This window comes from Dromaius novaehollandiae, chromosome 3 (genome assembly GCF_036370855.1).
Source record: "Dromaius novaehollandiae isolate bDroNov1 chromosome 3, bDroNov1.hap1, whole genome shotgun sequence".
Classification (NCBI taxonomy): domain Eukaryota; kingdom Metazoa; phylum Chordata; class Aves; order Casuariiformes; family Dromaiidae; genus Dromaius; species Dromaius novaehollandiae.
In genome coordinates, this window is record NC_088100.1 from 121,491,137 (window position 1) to 121,514,971 (window position 23,835).

At 41.0% G+C, this 23,835-nt stretch overlaps 1 protein-coding gene across 1 annotated transcript; it reads right to left on the reverse strand.

The window, feature by feature from the left end:
- Positions 1 to 768: 768 nt before the first annotated feature.
- Positions 769 to 22,765, reverse strand: ANKEF1 (ankyrin repeat and EF-hand domain containing 1). Its single transcript, XM_064509996.1, has 10 exons — positions 22,722 to 22,765; positions 15,634 to 16,019; positions 14,829 to 15,028; positions 13,382 to 13,531; positions 12,578 to 12,701; positions 10,897 to 11,710; positions 7,365 to 7,591; positions 5,997 to 6,187; positions 4,579 to 4,722; positions 769 to 3,021 (listed from the first exon to the last, which is right to left on the reverse strand). The coding sequence occupies exons 2-10, from the start codon at positions 15,977 to 15,979 to the stop codon at positions 2,812 to 2,814; spliced, it is 2,406 nt and encodes an 801-aa protein (XP_064366066.1). The 5' UTR covers positions 15,980 to 16,019; positions 22,722 to 22,765; the 3' UTR covers positions 769 to 2,811.
- Positions 22,766 to 23,835: the final 1,070 nt, after the last annotated feature.

The following is a 23,835-nucleotide window of genomic DNA, read 5'->3' on the forward strand; positions in this document are numbered from 1 at the left end:
AGCCTGCTATGTACAAGGATAATGCAGGCCAAGGGAGCACATACATGTACGTATTTTTTTCTACTCAGCTGTTGTGTACAGCTGAGGACAACTCTTCCCTGCCCTCCACCTTCTTTCTGTGAGACATGTGAAGGCTGCGTGGGAGTCTGTGGCCTGCTCTAGCCAGGAGGAAAAGGCACAAAGATGATGTTCATAAGCGTTTCCCATGGGAAGAGAAAATAGTTCCCCCCATGCCTTTGAAAACGCAATTCAGAAAAGAGAGCAACTTGCCAACAAGCTTAATCCTACTGATCCAAACGGATGTGAGACAGGCCCTTCTGCAGGCTAGGTTAGCTTGTTCCCTTTGCATTCAACTTCTTTTCCTTACACCTATCCTGAGGAACACAGCCAGGAGGAAATGGTCTTGCCTTTGACACAACACTACTTGCTCAAGTGTGGAGCACTTCCCCAGTACTTGCCCAGGGGAGAACTGAGCAGCTGGCTTTCAGGGCAGAGAACGCTCTTGGCTAATCTCCACAACATGGCTCTGCCCAAAACAATTTTGCCTTACAAAATGAGTTAGGAGTCTCTGACTGTGCAGCTTGATTTATTTTTAATGGCTGTTTAGCAGATTGACCCCATGCCTCTCCTGTTTGCAAAGATAGTGTTAAAGCTAGTCATAGAAGGCAGTGCAGATGAGGAGCAGAATGCATCTAAAAAAAATCCAGTTGTAAATAAAAATATTTTTGTTACTTACAATCATTTGCAGCCAAGCGGGAGTTTTATGCTGACAGGTGAAGATATGACACTGATGTTAAGAATACCAAGACAGCCAGTATGTTGAAATGGTATCCTATTTGTCTTTAAAGTCTTTCTTTATACTGGAATATTAAGACTAAAAATACAACAAGGTACTTCAAGAATATCTCAATAAATTAATGATCTACAACCACATTAACACAAATATGTTTAGCAATGGTATTTGAAAATACAAGTAGTATCTTACTGGACATATCCATTTCACGTTTGTCTTAGATGCAGTATTTAGCAGGTATCCATACTTCTGTGTGCAGCCTGAGTTAAAAAGAAGTCACTGGGTCTTTTAAAGTTGCTTGCAGAGTCATGCAGACAGCTTCTTTAAGAAGGTGAAGGGGCAATCTTTTCCCCAAGACACCATCAAGAGCACTTCTGCTCTTCTCATGCCTAGGAAAATTCAGAAATGGAAATGCTGTGTCACACATCAACTAGGGCAACACTTGGCCTGCGCAATCCTTACTACAGGTGGTGATGAACCAGAAGAAAGGAACTCAACTTGAAGCTCAGATTCTGCAGATGTTGACTTGCAATTTAAAAAAGAAAAAGTAATAATAACTTAAACAAATTTTCAAAGGTAGTTGCACTCTTGAACCAGACATTTGTTAATCTCACAGCATAAAAATAAAGAACAGGTACTATCAAACACTGATCTAACTTCCGATATTTGTCTATGCCAGTGCCTTTTCTAAGAGACACAAGACATCAATCAATGAACTGTACTGCTAGAAAACTTTATCATGTGCAAGCAGTAATTAGCTGGGGTCCTGAAACACAAGGGATTTTATCCCTTATGCATTAGTTAACTAGATTCTTCTCACAATCTACGTAAAGTTTTGTTTTTGTTTTTTGGGTTTCCAGGGATAATTGGGCAGAGAATTCCACAGGCTACTTGCACATTACATAGTATTATTTAGTATCTCTGTGTGTTGTTTTCAAGGTTCTTCAGTAATGTGAATGTTATCCTATCTTGAGAAAGGATAGATTGGATGTTCAATTCACTTCTCTGTGTTCTTTGCTGCTTTAGATATCTCTCATGGCACTTCTCGCTTGTTTCCTCTAAGCTAAACATTCCTATTATTTTCAGCCTTCTGCCTACCCAAAGCTTGTCACTTCTTATTCACTTTTTGAAGCTCCATTTCAACCTCACTTCTGTGCTGTCAGCTATTTTGCAGGCTCACTCAGCAGAACTCAAGAGGGATGTGGTTCCTCAGCAGAACTGTTTTGTCCTGATCCTTGGACACAAACCTCAGCATTTCATACTCCCTACAATGAACTTCTAGTGCCTTTTCTTCATGCCAAATTAAGGCAGGCTGGTCAGTTCATTTCCCAAGACCACAATTTTGTTCCCCTAAAGATCTCCTTTTATAGACAGGAACAACATCCACTGACTTCATTCCTTTCAGAGGGCAAGTATTGATTTGGATTAGCTGTGATGTAGCTCTGACCGCAAGAATGTGCATTCATAGAACCTGTGAGTGTTTTTCAAGGTTTAGGGTACAGTGTGCTGAAAATGTGTAGAGGTCCTGAGTAATCGTTATGCTGTAGCAGTGCAAGTGGGCAATACATTAGCAGCGAATGAGGAGAAAGGTTTGCAAGCATGTAAGACTATGAAAACTGTTCACTGGACAGTAGTAATCCTGGTAGTAGTAAGACCTGAATCTTCTCTTGCCTCTGTTGCAGATAACTAGGAATATCTCTGTGTCTTATCAGATTTCTGAAATACTATGTTCATATTTTTATATTTTAATACCCTTCGGCAGAAAAGGTAAAAGACAGCACATCTTCTAGGGAGGAGTCTTATCTTGGGACCAAAAATAGCCTCATAAAGCTGTAGCTTTATGCAGAAAAAGGATGTGTGCCACAGTAGTAGGCATTCCGTAAAGTACACAGAGCCAGTGCCAAGACTTCAGAATCTCAAGAGGATAAATCTTTTTCAGGACTAAGCCTGAGGAAAAACTTGCTACAATTTTATATCATAACTGAAATGCATTTACTAAAGGCTACATGATTCCCCTCTTACAAAGGAGTAGCCCTTTTTGATCTTTGTACCCCCAAAGTATGTGTTGAAGTAGCTTCTTCTAGCTGATGTGCTTTTTCCATAAAATTCCTCTTAAAGGGTGTCATGAAGTTTTCAGAGTTTTCAGAGTCCCCATCAAAAGCCAAATGTTCACGGAGCAATTCTCGCTTTCTTATTGGCTCCTCTGTTGTGTCTTCAGGAGTCCAAATCTAAAAAATAAAGATATTTGCAGTTAGTTGATTTGGATATAACTTCTGCAACTGAAACCTTGAGAAAACATTAGTCTTACAGAGCCACATTCTAGAAGTCCTTCCTAGCCTGAGATATAGAAGAAAACTAGTGCAACTTCCTTGCAGAAGATATCACAACAACTTGCATACATAGGCAGTGTGTTGTCTTGTTGTCACTTCTGATCTATAACATGCCATTGGATCAATTCAGGGCTAATGTGGGAAAGGAGACCCAAAGCTGATAGTTCAGAATGACTGCTGAATCAGGCCCAAGAGCCTCAGAGTGGAAATTAGTAACGTACTGTAGAGTCACTGGCAGAGCAGGCTTGTTCCCCTAAGACTATAGCAGAAACCAACAAAAGTAGGAGTTAGGGAAATGGTAAACAAACTCCAAAGAAAGCTTCTTGGTCAGCAATGACTTTTTTTCTTTTTTTTTCTTTTTTTTTTTTTTTAAAGGTACTTCTCTGTGATCCTCTGTTTCCTTTTCTCAGTTATGTGAGAATGAATACTAATGAGTCCCTGATATGAGAATTCTACTTCCTAGATTTACAATACTGGAGGTATATATTTAGTATAGACCACAGTTGTGAGCCATCTATTTCAGTACCCGTCACTGACATACGTAATCATGTGATAACTGACTGAGAAAGCAAGTTAGAAGTTGGTGCAGGTCCCATGCACAAGGGCTCCTATTCTTAAAGTACACTGTATGACTAAAAATGAAAATGTAGTTGCTATTTGTACTTTACTGTGGATCCATTTTAATCTAATCCTATTTTAAATCTTGGTAAGAGCTTGATTTCAGTGATGTTTTATTTGTGTGTGTACATACATGTATTTATATATATTATTTATACATATGGACACTTTGGTTTACTGTTGTTTTGTGGTGACCTCTCTAGCCTATGTCACATCATCTATTAGCTAGTTAAATTGTGAGGTCACTTCATCAGTTTGTTTTGGTTTTTGATCTTCAGCAGAGTTTTGTGCTTGTAGGTTATCATGCACAGAGGAAAACAAAATTAACAAAAAATTGTAACTAGCAAGAAGATAGAAAGAACTCCTGTTCTGGATTGAATCATGTTAGTCACCAGCTCCTCTCGTCAAGAGGTTCTGAAATAAGCCACTCCTATGTTCCTGCCTTTCTCTAGCTAGAGAAGAAAGGAAACATAATCGAGAATAAGCCTACTGGAATTAACTGTGCACCCTACTGCAAAATCTCTGCTAAAAGTGTAAAGCTGTTCTCTTTTTCTCCCCTCTTTCCTTCCCACAATTTTATTGGGTTGTTAACTCTTACAACCAGCTATTCAGAAACTTCTAAACTATTCTATACTACACACTTGCATGTGATGAGAAAAGCTGGATGCTTGGCTAATACATGTTAATGCTGGGCCAGATTCTCTGCTTGTATATTGTTCCAGCTTCATTCAATTAACTTTAGCCAAACTCCACACATTGACCTGTAGAGAATGTGATCTACTATCTATCTTTAAAATAACGTGAAACAGTGCTTATGGCTTTTTCTACTTTACATACTTTCTTGGGTTTGAACGTGATGTCAACTTTCTTAGTAGCACCACTGGTTATCAAAGAATGCAGATGAATAACACTGTCCTTAAGGGATTGTGTCCCCTCTTCAAAAACGGATTTTTCCACAACTGTCAGAGATACCTGTGAAGGCTGAAAAAGGAGGAGGTATCAGCTATACAAATATGTTGCACTTGGAAATAAGGCACACATCTTGTATCCTCTGGAACTCATCTAACCATCTATTTGGAAAGTTGTGTGTGGATTTTCTGATAGAATCTGTTTATTCAAGTTGATAAATACTTATATCAGAAATTGCAAGGAAAGCACTTTAAAAAGTAGTGGTGTGGTTTTCCTTCTTGGACGTTATACATACAAAACATTAACTGCTTTTTAAGACTCACTGGACAATCACCTAGTGCCACTGGTGTAACAGATCCTACCGTGTGCAAGGGTGATGGATACATAAACACGTAAGGTCATTTCTGCCCCCTCCCTCCCCCACCCTCCTCCAATCTGTGGAAATCCTAGATTACCCCTGACAAATTCAAAGAATCTTCGAAAGGGAAAAAACAGCATTTGGGTACTATGATGTATTTACCACACCATCAAGGGCAAGATTACTGAAGAAAAATCAGTTTTAGCTATGCAGACAAAATTGCATTTTCTCTCTAAATAGTATCCTGCGTCTGATTACCAAATAGCACTGGTCAATCAGGAAAACCTCATTCACAGTAACAGAACCACAATACAACCAGTGAGGCTGATGTTAGCCTGGGAACTAGGGAAATGGCACAGTGCTCAAGGCTCCAGGAGGGTGCAGAAAATGCATGCAGAAGTAGAAGAGCCAAACAGCATCAGTGTAGGATATGAGAAATAAGACTCAGGTCAACAATGGGGAGGAGGGAAGGATGTGAGAGGTACTGTGAAAAGAGAAGCCTGATATTACCTCAGTCAGTTTAACAAGCTGAAGAAAAAGAAAAACCCGTTCTACTGACTTGAAGGGCCTTAGATTGGTCTTACCCTATGAAGAAATAGGTACTTCCTTTAAGAAGTTACAGTTATTGGTAATTCAGTGTTTACAACATCATAGCTGGGCAATCATAAACTTCAGGGGAAAAGACAGGAGGAGAGGGAGAAGAAGAGGAAGGATTTTTCTGTGTCCTGTCAGTGCTATAGGAAAAAAAATTCTTAAGTAGGAGTGGGGAAGACGCAAAATTCATATAACTAACAAGTCATTGTTTTAACTGATGAACAAGTACTAGGAGTGCCAAGAACAAGAAAAGTACTGGCTTTTGAAAACACTACCTTGAAGTGTTTTACAGCTTTATAGAAATTTGGATGGCAAGTAAATGAAAGAAAGAAATAAAAATGCTAATAACTATTAGCAAATACAGTAATCGGTCCCTTGTTACAATCGCTCATACCTCTTTTTTCACAGTTTCTACCTCTACAGGCTTCGGTTTAGAAGGCGACTTTGGCTTGGCGACCTTCTTCCCTTTCTTTCCTTTCTCTGCTTTTTTTTCTGGTACTTTTGGCAAATGATCCAGTTTATTTTGAAGCAGATCAATTATTCTAGAATCTGCAAATGCTTTTGCAATATCAACAACACTTTCTCCTGTAGTTTAAAAATAAATACCTGTATAAGCCATGAAAATAAACCTTGACAGTTGTTTTAACTGGATAATGACAATGCTGTCAACTGAATTTAATTACAGCTCTATTCTGTTAACCATTCGGTGTGCCAGGTGTCTGCCTGACATTGGTGTGAGACCGGGCAGTCATCAGCACTGCTTGCAGATATAAGAGCTTGCAGAAACGAGCCTTGAAACAATATATTGTGGGTATTCTTGGAATGGCCACTTTGCTTTTAATGTCCTGGTATTTGCAGCTTAATATACTGGTCTGGCAGGTTCTAATTCTGACCTCTGAGAGCTGAGAGAATTTAACACTAGAAAATGGCGAAGATATTACAAGATGAGGAATTTAGACCAATTTATTGTAGGTATCTACCTCTCCTAGGGCTTGCTCTTTGGCTGGTGAGGAGTGAAGGGAAAGCCCCATGGTTTATATGGGGCTGAACACCATCAGTGCCTAAAAAAGAAAAGGCCCTCCTGCATCTCATGAGATGAGGCCCCATGGCTGTAAAGTAATTGTAAAATTAAACTTGGCGGGGGGGGGGTGTGGTGTGGACAAAAGCAGATCTATGATATACCTCTCCCTCTACTGCTGTAGGAAGGTGACACTTCTATAGCAATCTAGATTTTTTGCTGTTAAGACACTTTCATTCTCAGGAATAATATTTACATGCTAAGCAGAAAGAAAAATTTCTAACTGATGCTGCCTATGCATACAAAATAAGTGATTTAAATGGGCGGCAGAATGGACACTGGCCACAACTAAAATCTAATTTTCCATCAAGTAATGTTAACAATTAGCTACATTTTTTTTCATTAAAGCCATTTATAACTTTGTATATATCTGGTGAGGTACAACAGCTTTACCAGGGATCTTTTCAGCCACAATGTTAGGGTATTTTGTTTTTCATTCTGTGCAATTAATTACTGTTGCTTTATTTTCTAAAGGCACAAAAACTGGGCAGCTGAATATTTAGAATAGTGATTCCACACTGTAGAAAGCTAAGTGCTATCAGGATCGGGATTAACAGTTAAGTTCAGTCATAAATTCGGAGCACTTCTCAGTGTTCCAAAGTGCTCCAAGACCTTAAACTTTTATTTTATGAAATATGTATAAACATAAGTAAACAAGTCATTTTATGAGACATGGATATTTACCATTTCTGTTTGTCATTTGGACATCAGCACCTGCATCGATTAAAAACTGCACAATATCCAATCTACAGATCTCAATAGCTCTCATTAGTGGAGTTGAATTGCCAATCGCAAGTGCATCCACTGCTCCTCCAGCTTTCACTATCAGTTCAGCAATATCTAGTTGTCCTGCATGGCATGCATGATGGAGAGGAGTCCACATGAAATTGTCCCTTGCATTTACATCAGCCCTACGAAAGAAAAAGAGGGGTTGACATGTGAACAGATGAAGCCAGCTACTAGACATAGTAACTTCTGCAACTCCAAGTACAATCCAAGTTAACTGCATACTGTAGTGACATATTCAATGTAAAGCAGTATTTTCATACTGCTTCTTTAAAACCGTTTTAGTATCTGACATAGCTTGTCATGGAATATCAAGTGTAGCAGCTTGCACTGGTGGTGATCTTATACATTACTCTGTTCCTCTCTGAGCCCACATGGTAGTCCTCTGGAGGAGGTTTTCACATGGAGAGAGGAAAAAGAGCCTTCCAAAGAACTCAGTCCTTCTCTAAAATGCTGCTAGTGTTTGTGCTTAAGCTTCATTTAGAATGAATGTGGCCCTTCAAGTTTCTACAACTATGTCTTCTCTTCCTCAACAAACATCAAGGTTCTGAATTTTTAGGAAAACAAGCTAAGAGGATAAAGTAGATTGCTACTTACTTTCGACACTGTTGCCATTTATGTCCTTTTCTGAGATGGCTCAGTTGCCTTAAGGTCCAGTGAGCCCAACAATTGGCTTCCTGTTCTTAGCTTCATTTTACTGCCCTTTTTTTTTCCAGTATGCCATGCAAATGAGGAGGAAACAGCCCTACAGGAGCGTCTTTCATGAAATGGTAGGGCTCTGCTCTCCTGTCACTCATCTGCCCTAGGGGTCACACTTTAATAAGAGCAATTGCTTTTGGTGGGGAAAGATGGGATCTGAGAAGTGGAAGAGGAGCTTAAATTGTAGACACAGATAGTAACAGGTGGGATAAGATGAAGCAGGTAACAGCAAAAGGCAGATTAAGGAATCCAAAAAAGAAAGATTGTGGGCCAAGAACAGATACACCTTTCTCTGAAACTCATGGCAAAATTGGAGTTGCTTTGGGGCCTAAAACAGAGAAGATTTTAGAGAAAGATCACAGAAAATCCTCCAGATTTTTTTTTTCCAGGTATTATGTCACAAAATTAGGCTACATTTGTTTCTACTGCCAGGCTAGTATTTTTATATATGGCATGTTCTGTAAGGGATAGTCATGGTGTAACATTTGCAATATGCTGCCTTCAGCTGAAGTTCAGGGGAAAAGCATTATCAATTTTTTAGCAAGTGGAATCCTTGGGAGCTTCTGGGCTGAGGGCATGCAAAAGCAAGGCTTGGGAAACAAGAGCCACTAGTATCTCTTAAAGGTAATGTAAGTCTAAGGGGTTTCCCCATGTCTTTGAACAAACTATAGCCCATGACCATACCTAGGTTGCCATCTCTGATGTGTGCCATGCATGGTTCAGAAGAGGCGCCTCGAGAGGGGATTCCCCAATACTGGAGTACAATGAACTACTTTCCGTTGTATCCAGGACTGCCTAGAAGACCTGGAGTGAATTAGGGTCACTGGCCCATTTACCCTAGGGACAAAGGCCTGATGTCTACCCAGAAGAAATGGAGCAAAGTGAAGGAAAAACTGAAATAACCTGCTGCCAGGGATAGCTTTTTTGCTTTTTCTATCAAATGGTTTATATTTAATGCTATATCAAAAGAACGAATTCATCTGCTCATCTTTTCTTGTTTACATTTTTAATCTTTTTCAAAATCCTCTCTTTGGTGAGATCTTATAGCAGAAATTCCACAGACCTACCAGTGTTTTTTTCATCTTTGTTGCCATTCAGTTGCTTAGCTAGTATGATTTATTCATATGCAGTTTACATTCTGCTATATTTCTCCTCATTAAAATAAGTAGTTCCAGTTATTTCACTTCTCTTTCTTCCCCCCACCCTGCCCCACGCCTGTACTGATCCTCTCTGTCCCTGAATCCCTTTGGCTAACTTCATTCTATTTGAAGCAAACTGATCAAGGCTAACAGGGAAAACACAGCATAGATTTAAAAATTCTTCAGCATTTTCTCTTGGTCAAACATTGGTAAATTTTCCTGTAGCCCAAATTTAATTTATTTCTGAGTCTTTCTAGAACAAGATAAAATTAGATACCCCCAATTTGTTTTAACCACATCATTTTCTATAGCTTTAAATAATTGTTGTTTTGTATTTGGTATGGATTTAGTATAATACTGGACTGAAAAAAACATATTGAAAAAAGAATTTAGATTCCTATAGCAAACAATATATCTGATGGTCTACACTGTTGAAAGATGCAAAGCTAAACACTGTACTGATAATTTTCCTCTCCATTTTCTGATTTCTGTCAATTTAAACTCTCAATTAGTACTATTTTTAAACTAAGTTACTACATTGTGACTCCTGTGCAATCTAGGGAGATTTGATGAACTCACTGGAGATTAATTTGCCAGACAACTCTTGTATCTTTATCTTCAGAAGACCTGAATATACAAGTTTACACAACTTTATATTGTCACCTTGAATGTCAGTGAAATTGCCAGGGTGCATAAAGTTCCATATGCTCTTCAGTCTCTGCAAGAATTAGAGCTAAGACTACAGCTGCTCATACTTAGAAATGAACACTAAAATGAATTCTGGCTATAGGGAGAGAATATAGCTAATGTAAATATCATTGTTTTTGAAAAATGTCCATTTCAGCATTTATCTGAATGACTGTAGGACTACAGCAGTCTGATTATAAAAGAGAACAGATTACACTATTACATGGGTATGACTGAAGTTTTCTTAAGTTGCTTTCATTTTTAAGCTATTAAGATTTTTCACAAGTGTGTCTGTAGGGTACAAACGGCTGAAGTACTTCTGAAGTGGGGAACAGATTAAATAACAGAATGCACTTCCAGTGTAAATCCTGCTGCTCAGCCTGCTGAGCTGCAGAGGAAAGTGATTCTGTATGGCTTATCCCCTTAAAACATTCTCATGAAAAGGCCCTGGCATGTGAAACAGGGGAGTCTAGGTTTACCTTGATGATTTCAGGCAAGTCACTTTAGCCAGATTTTCCAAAATTCATTCATTTAATTTTGAGAGTTCAGTTCTGAAGCTGCACTATTTGAGACAGAGTGGATGTGAGCTAAGTGCAGTTCCAACAGACTGGATTTGTAGGTACTCTGCATCAAACTGAAATATCAATAGCTGAGACACCAAAAATTTCAGACCTGGGGAAATTACCTGTTAGGTGCTTCTATTTCCTCATTACTAAAATAGGAAAAATAATAAATAAACCCTCTGTAATGAGGGATCATTTGCACTAACTTTAATATTAAGCATTATGCAAATAAAAATGAATTTCTCCCAAACCTAGTCTGTTGCATCCAATTGGTTATTGCAAATGTACACTTCTGAAAACTCTCTCAAAATAGCAATTAAAAACACCTGGAAGTGATCTTACCCCTTTTCCAAAAGATACTTCACAGCACCTATGTTCCCACTTGCACATGCAGCCATTAAAGGTGTCTTATAATATTTATCTCTTACATCTATTGGCACACCCTCCTCAAATGCCTTCTTGAGAGACAGAATGTCTCCTGCTCTGACAAGGTAGTTAATATTCATGTACATTTTCCTTGGTTCATCTATATACCATGCACGGTCATCATGCACAGGATGGGTAGATGGGTGGTACTGGGTAAAACGGTTGCTATCAGTGACGTTCTGAAAAGCCTCAATCATGTACGCAGGGAGGCCATCTTCTCTACGTGGACATGTGCTCTCTGGAATGACGCAAATCGGCACTGGGATTGTGACGCCTTTCTTGCCTTTTGCTTTCTTCCCTTTCTTCTTTTTGGGTCCAAAAGATGTGATGAGATAGGCTTTTTGCAAGTATTTGGAGCCTTTAAAAAATTCTTCAATGCTGATTCCTGCACCATGAGATATTTCATGCTTTTCTGCAACAGTTTGTATTTGTTCATCATCTACAAAGGCACACCGTTTCCGAATAATTGATATAAAATCATCTTTAGTTACTGTTCCATCTCCCTGGTTGAATATCTCAAACGCCTCATGGAGGGCAGCCTGATGTTCCAAGGACCAGTCGTATAACTTCAGTGCCCAGCAGGGATTGTCATCCTTTGCTCCAGGCTTGGAACGTTTAGCAAAGATTTTTTCAATTTTACGCAATTCTTTTGTTGCTGCTTTAAAACCACCTTCCTTGGCAATGACTCTTGGGGTCTTTGTTAATAAGTTCTTCCATGTAGGATCACAGCCTAAAAACATAGACTCAATTCATGTAACGTAAGAGATTTTTACCATACAGGCAGCTAATTAGCACAGATCTACAACTTTATACTCTCTTAACAATAAAGATTGCTGGTATAGGATCACATCTATAAACATGGACTGGCATGTTAGCCACATATCCATATTTGCTGTGCAAAAAGAGATTTGCTGGGTAGCCCTTGCTCTGCTTCTCTGTCTGCTCATGAGTATATATGGCAAGGCAGAAGTTCAATGAAAATGTTAAGGTTTTCTTAAAGTGGCTAGCAAGATTAAGAAGAACTGAACTAAGATTAAAACACCACTTACTGTTCTATACTCTTATAGTTTGCCCTCTGGACTACTGGTTAAATGTTTGAACCACAAGAACAGAACATAGGATTTTGCATGGTCCTGTGGAAACAAAGCTTGAAGTGAAATGACAGACTTGATGAAGTGAGAAATTGATCAGAACTTCTTTGAAGTATGTTTCACCACTCATGGAAGCTGTTTTCCTCCTGATTACACTGAGATCGTTGTTTAAATGACCAGCAAACCAAAAATTAATTTTTGATTGGAAGATTCAGTGCAATATTTCTGAACCAACTGTAAATACAAACACTTAATCCAGTCCAATTCTAAACTACACAAATCCATGATGTTTCTACTGCTTGCTTTGAGAAATGGTTTACCTTGTCTTAGGCCCATGAGTGGAAAAAATGTCATGATAGCTTATGTTAGGCACCTCCTAATGAGAATTAAATTTGCTACATGATACCCCAGAGGGTCAAATCCTTCATAGATGCCAAAATGAAATCTCTTCTTTAGCAAAGATAGGGTACAGATGATATTTGTAAAGTAACTTATTTTTAGTGTACCTCTTTGTCCTATAAATTTGCAGCAATCTGCAAACCCTCCCTCTGCAGCATAATGAAGTGGTGTGTTCCCATTCATAGCGATCAGACCCACGTCTCCATTATAAGCTGAAATTACCCTCAGAATCTGCAAAAAAGATAGTACTATCAAAAATCTTGTTGGCATTTCTTAGGATGGGGGAAGGGTAAGAGTGTTTACAAATAAATGCAATAGTACATATTCCCACTTTACATAGTGAACTTCTCTCGCATGCTCAGCTTATCAATTCACACATAACGTTTGTTTGTTATAATGCAGTGTTTACTTAACTCAGGAACAGAAACCTTTAGTTGTAGAGGTCAAGGACAATCTTCAGTATTACCAGCCTATGGCAGGGCACTGTTTTTAAAGTAACCCTGACATTATATGCATAATCAAAACTGCATAATTTTATATACTTCAAAGATAGTATTGGGGGGGAGGAAGAAACTGCCTACCTACAGGCATTTGCCTATGTTCTTTGTATAATGGAAAAGTCACATCCATGCCGCACAATTGTTACATGCTATGCTTCAAGAGAAACTAGCTCTCCAAAGGAATTGCCCACATCAGACAGCCAGACAAGCAAACATACACTCATAGGTACCTTGGCAAAAAGTCTCAGCAATTTTTAGAGAAATTCTATTATTTCTGAATTTCCTTTGATACTTTAAAAGATGCTGCTCTTGACTATTTATTATTATTATGTTTCAATCAGCTGAGATACTGGGCTCAGAGAAAGCCTGGTTTGGCTTTGCAGCAATGCTTTGTGCTACTGATGATGATACCTCAAAAAAGCCTCCTTTGGCTGCAAAATGTGCAGCACTGTGTCTTTCAAGGTCAAATACATTAACATCTCCTCCTCTCTCAAGTATACCACGCACCAACTCAAGAACACCTTCTCTTGCTGCTTCCATTAAGGCTGTGCGACCCGTAGCCTGAAAGATAGCAAGAAAATAATTTATAATTTGAATCATAAGCTAATTCAGGTTGGAAGGGACTTCTGGAACAATGTGATCTAATTGTTGCAAGTGGCTTAAAACTGGAGGCCTCCTTTTAGGCATTACTGAAACCATTAGACTCATCTCCTGTTTTTCAAAGACATTTGCAGGCCAGTTTTAAGAACTTAGTCCTGTAATGTGAATGGTCAAACCCTAGTGACTAAAATACATAAGTAACCTGAGTCAATTGAATAGTCCCATGAATATCAGTTCTTTGAAGGAACTCCTTATTCTGTGTGCATACTTCCACGCACGTTTACAAATTTTAACACAAAATATCACCTCTATCATGAAAGTATATAAGTAACCATGCCTGGAGAAATGCTGCTGGGGAATTTCACTACTGTTCTATCTGTGAGGAAAAGTTTGCATTCTAATACATTAATACACTGTTATGTAGAAAAACACAGTGTGTTTCTGATAGCAGTATATATCTTCTTTATAATGACTGACTTTAGTATATCTGGTGACCTTCCCAAGAACACAGTGCATCTCACATGGGGAATAGCCTAGTTATAACCTGTTGGCCCCCAGCAATGCTTAGCATAGCTTATTCACTGCTGTACAAAGGGGTGAAGGGAGCACATGTATGGGCAGGAAGCAGACAGTGGGCCATGGATATTGTTCTGCTAAACCATATTTTGTTCCCTGGTGGTTTTTCTCTGGGCCTAGCAAACCATTCCCATTATGTGACCAGGTGTGTGCCTGTCATATTACAAAAAATGGAGGACACTCATCATATTGCAAGTACACAAACTGTACGATGGGGGCATTTGCATCTAAGGATGTGACAAGGATGTCCATACCTTGGTCAGGTGAAACATTTCAGTATAGTTACAAAATAGGCAGGATACTGCAAATCTAGGACCAAAGCCAAAACTATGGGTAGCCTGAATTACCACAAATCAGCACTGCTCCACTGAGATACAGTGAACTACAGCTCTTTAGGAGTTGGCCCAGTTGTTTTTATCAAACATACACACTTTAACCTACAAAAATCTAAATCAGGATACATGATTCAAGCTGAACGCTTAAAACCTTCCTTCTCCCACCCCTCTAAGGTAAGCATGATAAAGAGGAAGGGAATAGACATAGCCACAGAATTAAGCACTTGCTACTGCTGTTACTAATTTAATGTGAGGATTTACAGTCATATGCTCTAGTGGTCTGATAATTATTCCACAATCCTGTATATATACCCTTAGAAACATAATATACATAGAAACATTCATACTGGGTTTATTGCATTGGGATCTGCTCCTCTTTCCAAAAAATTCAGGCATATTTCTTTAATCCCTTGGGCTTGCTCACAGGCTTGTACAAATACAGGCTTCCCCTCAGTAGTGCTGTTGTTAACATCTGCACCATATTCCAAGGCAATCTGAGTGCAGCGGCAGTGCCGTCTTGTAGGTAAAATGCTGTAAAACAAAATACCTGCAAAGAAAAACAGAAGGGATTACAGAGCAACATTAAATGGTAAGGAAGATTATTTAGGCAGTAAACTTCACATCTGAAAGGACAGACTCCTTCAATAGATGCCCATTAACTTCCCTTAGGGTAATACATGCAATGTGATTTCTGGTTTAGGGCCTCTTAACCCAGGGAGCAAACCAGTATTCAATATTAGCGACAATTCATGGAAGGAACGTGATTGTCAATCGTAGGGTCCCTGTTCAGCTACGTGCTGGAGCGAGCTAAGATTCAAAGGCACAGACTGTTTAGGGAGAATAAATGTCATTTCCACCAAAGCTCTTATGGCAAATAGCTTGTGTTGAGCTGTAAGGATTACCCCCAACCATGATTTCTCACTGGAGATTGAGCCCTGAGGTCATCAGTATCAAGGCACAAGTCTCAGACACTGGAACCAAAGAAATACTACTGTAGTAACAGTTCTTTATCCTTTATAAAAACTAACTAAAGTTACTAGAACTGGACATAACATACATAGTAAGTATGTGGCATAGTAAGTATGTGGCATAGTAAGAAATGAGGTATCACTTAATGGTATTTCTGTTCTGATACGGTTCCCTTTTACTTACTTCTTCCTTCATTATCAACAACAGTCATGTCTGCTTGAGCTTTTACTAATAAGTCCAAAACCAAGTCATGTCCTAGCTCAGCTGCCTTCATCGCTGGAGTACATCCCATTTTATCCTGGACATCTGGATGAGCTCCATGTTCTAGCAGGAAGCTGCACATGTTGGTGTCATTTTTAATGCAGGCCAAGTGAAGGGCACTGTATCCATCCACAGGCTCTGTGAAATTAATGAGATCTGGAATTCCAAGCTTGATCAGCTTTTCTATTTGCTTCCTGTCTTTCTGGTGAACACACTGGAGAAGTTTGTAGATCTGCAAGTTTTGAAGTCTTTTATCTACCAATAACATCCTGAAATAACAAAATTGGCTTCTTCCAAGGAAATAATTTCTGCATGGAAAAAAAACAGACAAACATGTAAACACAGATGTGTGAGATTATTCTTACATGCCAGTAAGAATAGGAATCAAACTATGTTCAAGGCCATGAAAATATGTGCTTTGACTTGACGGAACACAGCTTTTTGAGTGAATTTTTCTCATTTAATATATATAGAACATAGAAAGAATATACAGCAGCACCTTGCAAATTGTTCTTTCTCATCATCTAACTGCTCTTAAGTTTCATCCAAGGTGAAAATTAAGTTAAGAAGCTAGAGGGTAACTTTTCTATTCAAGGAACTGCTATAACCTACAGTTACTTGGAAGCCTAAGAGGAGCTTCATCATCTGCCATTTTAATACTTCAAATGGAAAAAAAAGTCAACAGTCACAGTGTCATTTGCACTTGCTAAAGTATCAAACTGGTTCTTGCATCACTTCAATACCTGCACACCTTCTTTTATAGTAGCTGATGCATGAACTTTCTGCTGGGCTATCTATATAAAAAGGTAAATTATGTTTTTCTGCAGTAAGTCTCTTGGGGGGAAAAGGATGTAGCAAGTGAGGCACTGGTACAGAAGAAGGCTCCTCTGGGTGATGCAACAATTGCTTCTAGAGAAAAACACGGTGCAAGATATCAGCTTGCATTTGCTTCGGTTATGATTATGCTAGGCTTTTTTATCCTCCTTTACCTATTCCTATTTATAACAAGAGCTGCAATTAAACTGAAGGTGATAAGAAGCCCAGCTTGATCATCCTTTATAGGCTTCACTCACAGAAGGATCAGGAAACCATTCTTTTCCCCTAACGCATTGTATTAGTAAATCCAGGGGAACAGGGAGGGGAGGGACCCTCCTTCATTTAATAAATGCTACAACATGACTGATATTAAAAAAGGAGTTGCAGTCCTCCTGCGTAAAGAAGATTTATACAGTGTGATGCAAATATGTTATCTGTCTGGACTGCATATGTGGCTAAAGGGCCAAGCAAAGATCACACAGTATAAGGACCATTTCTGAGCTAGGTTAAGTGGATGGAAAGCTTCCTATTAGCTTCAGCAAGCCTTTGATCAGCCTGTGCTCCAAACACTGCATTTACAGGACACAAGACAGAAATTGTGGAGAAACATGGTCCTGATGGGGCAACGCGACTTTTTTTCTTTTTTTTGGACTGGCATCACAGACTGCAAATGAGGTAATTTAGCAGTCTGACTGGCTACTGTTCAGTGCTTTGTAGATGTCCAAGTAGAGTTGAGGTTTTAAGAGAGATGTGCAAAGGATGCACAATTCTAGCAGACTTTTACAGGCAGTATTTTTCATTCTGAAAAGGAAGCGTGGAAGAAAACTGCAAGAAAAATACAGAAGACAAAGACTAAGTATGTGAGGAATAGACCAAGAACTGTGATTTTTGTACCGCAGGTACAACATGTCAGTTGCTGTTCCTGTAACTACTATCTTCTATTTTTTTGAAATTCTGTAGCCAGCCTATTTTTAGAGCAACAGACAGTGGTCAGGTTTACTGCTCACAGACCCCTGAAAACTGCCCCTCTGTGTTTTTCCTGCTAAACAAGCTGCTTAGCACTTTCCCCATGTAGCCTGGCCATGCTGCCTAAAGATGCCTGCAGCCCTCTGAGTCAGGTTGTATTTGCAAAACAACTCTATTATGCCATGTGACTGCAGCTCACAGCTCCTCCACAGAAACAGAGTTAAAAGCAGAGATGTTTCCGAATAGGAATATGGAAAGGGCAGGAAGGGCTGTACAATGCCTGGAGCTACTTAAAAGAAGGCCTTTTGGTTTTGCAAAATATTGTGAAATGTTCATGTTCAGAAAAACTGTTTTTTCTTGTAACAGTTTTGACCAGCTCTAGGCCGTGTTTTATTTGAATGACATTATTATGAGAAATTGTTCACGTTTACGAGTGTTGCAGTGGGCACTAAAATGCAAAGACTTACTATCTATCTGTAGTGTAAACCGCTCAAAATAGGTCAGCTGTTCCCATGGTTAGGTGGCTTTCTCTTATTTAAGTATGACATTGCCTAAATGCTAAGTTCTTTTCTATGTAGGTCTTATGCAACCCTCATTCTGATTGTAAACAAAGTATATTCTTACAATACATGACTAAATTACTAAGCAACAATGACTTGTATCTGTCACCTGTGGCTTGCTTACTCTCATTCTTAACACGTTCTGTGTCTTGCGGTACCTTATCCTATGAAAGAGAATAAATGCAGAGATTTTTCTATTGACAGAAGTTACAACTATAATAGCATTCTAGCCCTCACCTGGAGACTTCTGAAATAAGGTTATTTCTGGGTAGTGCTCTGGTAGCAGGGAAACTAGAGTAACCCATGGTGTCTAGCTTTTAGAGCCTGAAACACTAGGAAGTGAACAAAGCTTCAACACAGGACGTTATCCTGGGTTCTGAGCAGTGTCTAAAGTGGTGTAAACTCTGCTGGGTCTGTGGCTTACAGCAGCAAGAAGGTACTGCAAGAAAGGCTCTTAAACTACTCATGCCACTGAAATTCAGGAGGAGAGAGGTTTTTAAGATACTTAGATGTCTCAGCTGACAAGCTTAAACTGTTCTTGTGTGCTCTTGTTCTCTCCTACCACCCTGCAGCAGTAAGGAACTTGGGTTCATTTCCAAAAATGGGATCCTTTCTTCCCACTGTTAATCATTATCTGCCTGCAAGTGACACGCAGAGATCTCAGGGTCCTCTAGTAACAGCTATTTAAAACATCAGGACAGCACCTAATAGCTTCAATCTAACATTCTGTGTCCGCCCAACATGAGTCCTTCCTGCAACCCAGGAGCTTCGCTCCTTAAGGAGGACTGGGCATAATCACAGTTCTGGTCCATCCTTTCTGAAATGGAAAAGCAGGGAAATGCCTATGCTCCACCTCTGCCCTGGCCAACATCACTGGTTCAACAGCAGGAGAGGAGCCTGCCCCGCTGTTCCAGTGGCACCCTAAAGAGCTCTGGGGGGCTCTCTCATAGCGTGGCTTGCTGCTGCTTCTGAGACTGCCTCGGAGAACATAAGCCAGATCCTCACACGGCCAGCACAACCTGCAGAGCTCCAGGGAAATCAATACTCATTTATTTACACTGGCTGAAGATCTGTCAAGTTATTATGTTTGAGGATTTTTCCAATATTTCTTAGTACTTTCTGTACACACCTGGATCTTGTGCATTTTTCAGGGACCTATTTAGGATCAAAACTTGCCTTTTCCTCCTTTCTTTCTGCCACATGAAGCTGCAGACACTGAAGAAACTACATTCTTCATGGTAACAGGTTAATAAAGCTACAGCAGCACTGCAGCTGAGAAAAAATTGTTAGTAACATTCAATGCAGATAAAAATGGAAATAATATTCAATGCATTTGGATTTGGATTTATTTTATGGATTATCCTTGGGATTCAAAGCAGTGTTAGTACTACATCTCACACAAACATTACCCCCAGACTCTGAAGTACAAGTATCCAGAATTAGCATGTTCCAGAGTGCTGTGTTTTCCAGTGCATGACCTCCCTGCAAAGGAAGTCTGAAACTGAAGTGCATCTTATACACTGAAGCAAGTAGTAGTTGTAAGCAAACGCCCACCATCACTGATGCTCCTGTTATTGTCAGTGTCCATAGCAGTGACACAGCAAAGAGGCAGGAGCACAAGGCACACAGGCAGTTGCAGGAACAGCAGTGGCTTTGAGAGGCAGTAGGAGAATCAGCAGCAGTGGCAGAAAAGGCAGGTGTGTGCTGCACATGTTAGAAGTCACACAATATGGTTAAAAAACAATTGCAACATTCATGCAATGCTCCTGTATATATATATCTAATGATCATTTTTTAAGTATATTAGGTATTTTTTGTTCCCTAGAACCTTTGCCTTGATCAGGACATTGGATTCACAGCACACCTTTAATGAGCAGATAGTCATTATTAGACATTTTCCTATTTGCTCACAGGGTAACGTATTACACTCCATTCCAATTTTAGTCCTAATACAGAATAAATTTTTTCTGGTGTTTTTGAGAGGGTTATCATGGTATTATTTGAATATTTCACACACAATAACAAAATTATCTCCACAAACAGAAGTGAAATTATTTTCATCACACAATAGTGAAGATTGCTGTTATCCCATATCCCATCCACCAGTGAGACTCCCTACCAAATTTAAATTTTTGCTTCAAAGCTTAAGAACAACAACGTACATGAAAATCGTTGTAACATTTTAACTGTGACAAACAGTTCATATTTCTTTGTAGTATTTCTTCAAAGTCACAGGATTGAGTTTTGTTAGAAGTTTCTGCAGAAACCGAATCAAAGTAAGACAACTGATGTAGAAAATTCTACCCAGAGTCAGGTAAAGTTACAAGCAAGTGAGCTTCCATAAAGCCTTGAAGGCTTCCATAAATGAAAATATAATTACAGCATCTTGCTGATCTTCATTAAGTAAATATTATAAACCATATATACTTCATAGAGTTTTTAGAACTTCATCTGTAACATATCTTTTAATGGAAAATGAGTCATTGTTAACAAAGCTTTGAAACAGGCGCACACTGGGGAGGACTTCACAAAGCTGTAGCCATAAACCCTAAGCCTGTAGCATCTGCTTAGCAACGATTTTGTTTATCTGCTGACAAACACCAACAGAGTCACTACCTTCATTCTGCCAGCTTGGGTCACAGTTTTGGTTGAGAGCATAAAACTCATTTTAATTTCAGATTAATCCCTTTTCCAGTACACCTAGCATTAGGAAAATCCTTTAAATCAGATTCTTGTTTTCTCACAAAGCTTTCCAAGCTGTGGTCGAGCTACTTTGATAGGGAGGGAAGGTCAGGTGGCCAGCTCTCTCACCCACTGACTTTCTGTGGAAGCCTGGTGCCTGATCACTGTTTTTTTTTCTCTGAGTTGATCACTGTCAGAAAAAAATTTTCCTCCTTCTAATATAGTTAACATGCAACCCTAAAGCCACCTGTATAAGTCCTTCATCAGCATCAGAGATGGAGTGTCATAGACTTCAATGGAAAAGAAGCAGATGCTAATATAAATACAGACAAGATGACATGATGATATATGACAATAGAGAAAACTTCCTTTCTCTTTACTCAGTTTTTTTCATGTTGTGGATGTTTCCCCTCTGAAGTCAGAATGCCTTCTGTTGTTTTTATTGGGTCTTGTACAACAACAAAAAAAAATGTATAAATGGAAAATTAAACCATAAAAAGAAGAAAATCATCAGGAAAACTCAAGTATTCCCATGGAATACACTTGGGACTCCCTTTTTAAGAAGTTTTCAACATTTTTCAATTTCAACATTTTAAGCTGAAAATGTCCCTTTAATTATCACTATTCACACACTCATAAACAAAATTTTCATGTTTTATCTTTTGTGAGAGAAAATAGCTTAGCGCTTTCTAATTGCAATCCATTTGCATACTGGCCATAGAGACAAGCATGAGCCCTATATTCTGGTATAAAGGAAACCAATATGGTAACAGTACCACATTGTTTTTATAGCTTTATAAAAATAATTGCACTGGATATTTTGGCTGCCAATTCCCTGCGGCTAATGTTCAAAGGGAGTGAGGCAGCAAAATCCTCCTAAAACTGTATAATGAATAGTCTGTGATGCTGGGTTTTCTCTCTGTGGCCCTTGGTGTTTGGTTAACTCTCGGGAAACAGGCAGGCCTTGGACTGAGCCGTGGTGCAGTGCTGAGGGACGGCCACTTTCCTGGCCCGCTTGTGTTACCCCTTCTCTGAAGTCCAATCTGACGTGGAGGTTTCTTCCTGGGCACAGCCCTCTGCGAAGCTGGGCCCAGTCCTGAGTGCTGTAAAGAGAGCCCTGAGGCTAAGGCTGAATTTGAACAGAAGATACGCCTTCTTTTTGCATTTCACTTTCCAACTTCCCACTGCTTTAACATTCATCCAAAAACAAATGTGACAGAGCCCACAGTGACCACTGTGCCGCAGGGAGGGCCGGCAGCCCTGCGGACCAGCCAGCCCCTTCCAATCAGGTGTATGAGCAACACCTGCCGGGCACTGGGGCTAGGAGAGGCTGCGCAGGCCCTGGGCCAGACTGGGGAGGTCGCTCCCTGGCTTGCAGGGGGTGCCACCGTGGCCCTGGACTGCCTAGGAGCTGGTGAGGAGGTGCCATGTGCAAAGGAAAGGATGCCTGCCAGGTTTCACAGAGGCTGAAGCACTGGGGGCCCTGAGAAGCCAGGTAAGGAGTAAAGCCGATGGCAGCTGACCCTTCCTGGGTTGCAACTCAGAGGAGCAGGTGGCCGATAGAGGAGACGGGCTCTAAAGGCAGAGCAACTGCTCCAAAAGAACAGGATGCAGAGCCGGTGCCGGACCGCGCCAGGGCTGTGCTTACGCGGTAAGGCCTCGGCTGCCCGGCGACGCAGAAGGACAAACAAGTAACTTCCAGGCTGTCCTCAGCCGAGACGGGGCTGAGGGTTTCGGCAAGGCCTGGTAAGAGCAGGTGTTTCCAAACCCGAACGGAGCGCAGCCGACGCGGTGCCCCCTCCCTCACAGGAGCCGGGTCACAGGCAGCCTCCCGCCTCCAGGTCTCCAGGGGCGTCGAGAGCAGCTCCGGGGCGGCCCCCGGTGCCCGGCCCCCCCTCCCGCACCACCAAACACGGCGGCCGCCCCGCCGAGCAGCCCCGGGCCCGCCGCGGCCGCAGCGCGGCGGCTCCCCGGCCGGTTACTCACCTGCGGCCGCCGCCATGGCCGCCCGCCGCCTCCCCTAGCAACCGCGGCGCGGGGGGGGGCGCGCGCCGTTGGCGGTTGGCCGTTGGCGGTTGGCCGTTGGCGGGGGCGCGGGGGGGGGGGGGGGGGGGCGGCTGCGGGGCCCCTGTCTTCTGCCCTGGCCCGGGGGAAGGTGCGAGGGGAGCTCGATGTCGGGGCCTTCGGCTTCTTCTTAGCAGTGACTTGCTTGCGTGCATTAAATTCCCTGGCCGCAGAAACGGAGTTAGGAGTTTTGCGTGTAGCCCGACTTTCTAGCTATTCCCCGAGGCGTTGTATGGCAGCCGCTGTGGTGTTTGCATGCTATAGGCTTGGGTTGAAGCGTGATTGCTCACAGACCTGACAGGAAGGCGAACCCTGAATATTAACAGGACAAGAAAATGCTCAGGGCTATTTAAGTGAGTTGAAGCAGAAATCCTTTTAGAAAAATCAGGAAACACACAGCAAAAGCTGTCTGTACTGCTCTCTGTTTTGCGAAGCACCTCATTCAGGCCCCGCTCGCCAGCGGGCGCGCAGCGCACCTGCGGGGCTCCCTCGTCCCTCGCGGGGCCGTGGCAGGGCGGCAGGCTGTTGCGGCGAGGCTGTTGGTCTTGCGCCTTGCCAAGACAGGCTGCCGAACTGTTCGCAAAGCCCCTCTAGCATTAAGGAGTTCAAGGGCCACGTCTTTTCTGTATGAGAAATACCTGCTGCCAGAGAAGTGGTGATGCGCGGCGGGATGCCTGTCCGGTAGCGAAGGAAGCCTGCTGGTTGAAGGCAGGAGACCGTTACGGTGAGTCACAACAACAGATAACATCATTTTGGCATAAAGCACTTCATGATCTTTCCTGCAAGGAGTGCCGTTTGTACAGTAGCTGTTTCATGCTAGCACTTCATAATGCGAGTTAGCTGGATTATTAGTCTTGCACTGCGTTACCTTGGTCGTCACTTTGCTCTCTGGAAAATACAGTGTCCATGCCCTTCTCCGTCTCCCTGTCACACCTAACACGCTGCAGACATGGGACAGCAGATGATGTTTCCTTGCCTATTTTGCATAATATTTCAGACTCTTTGGTTTTGCTGTCGACACAAGCAAGGAGACACA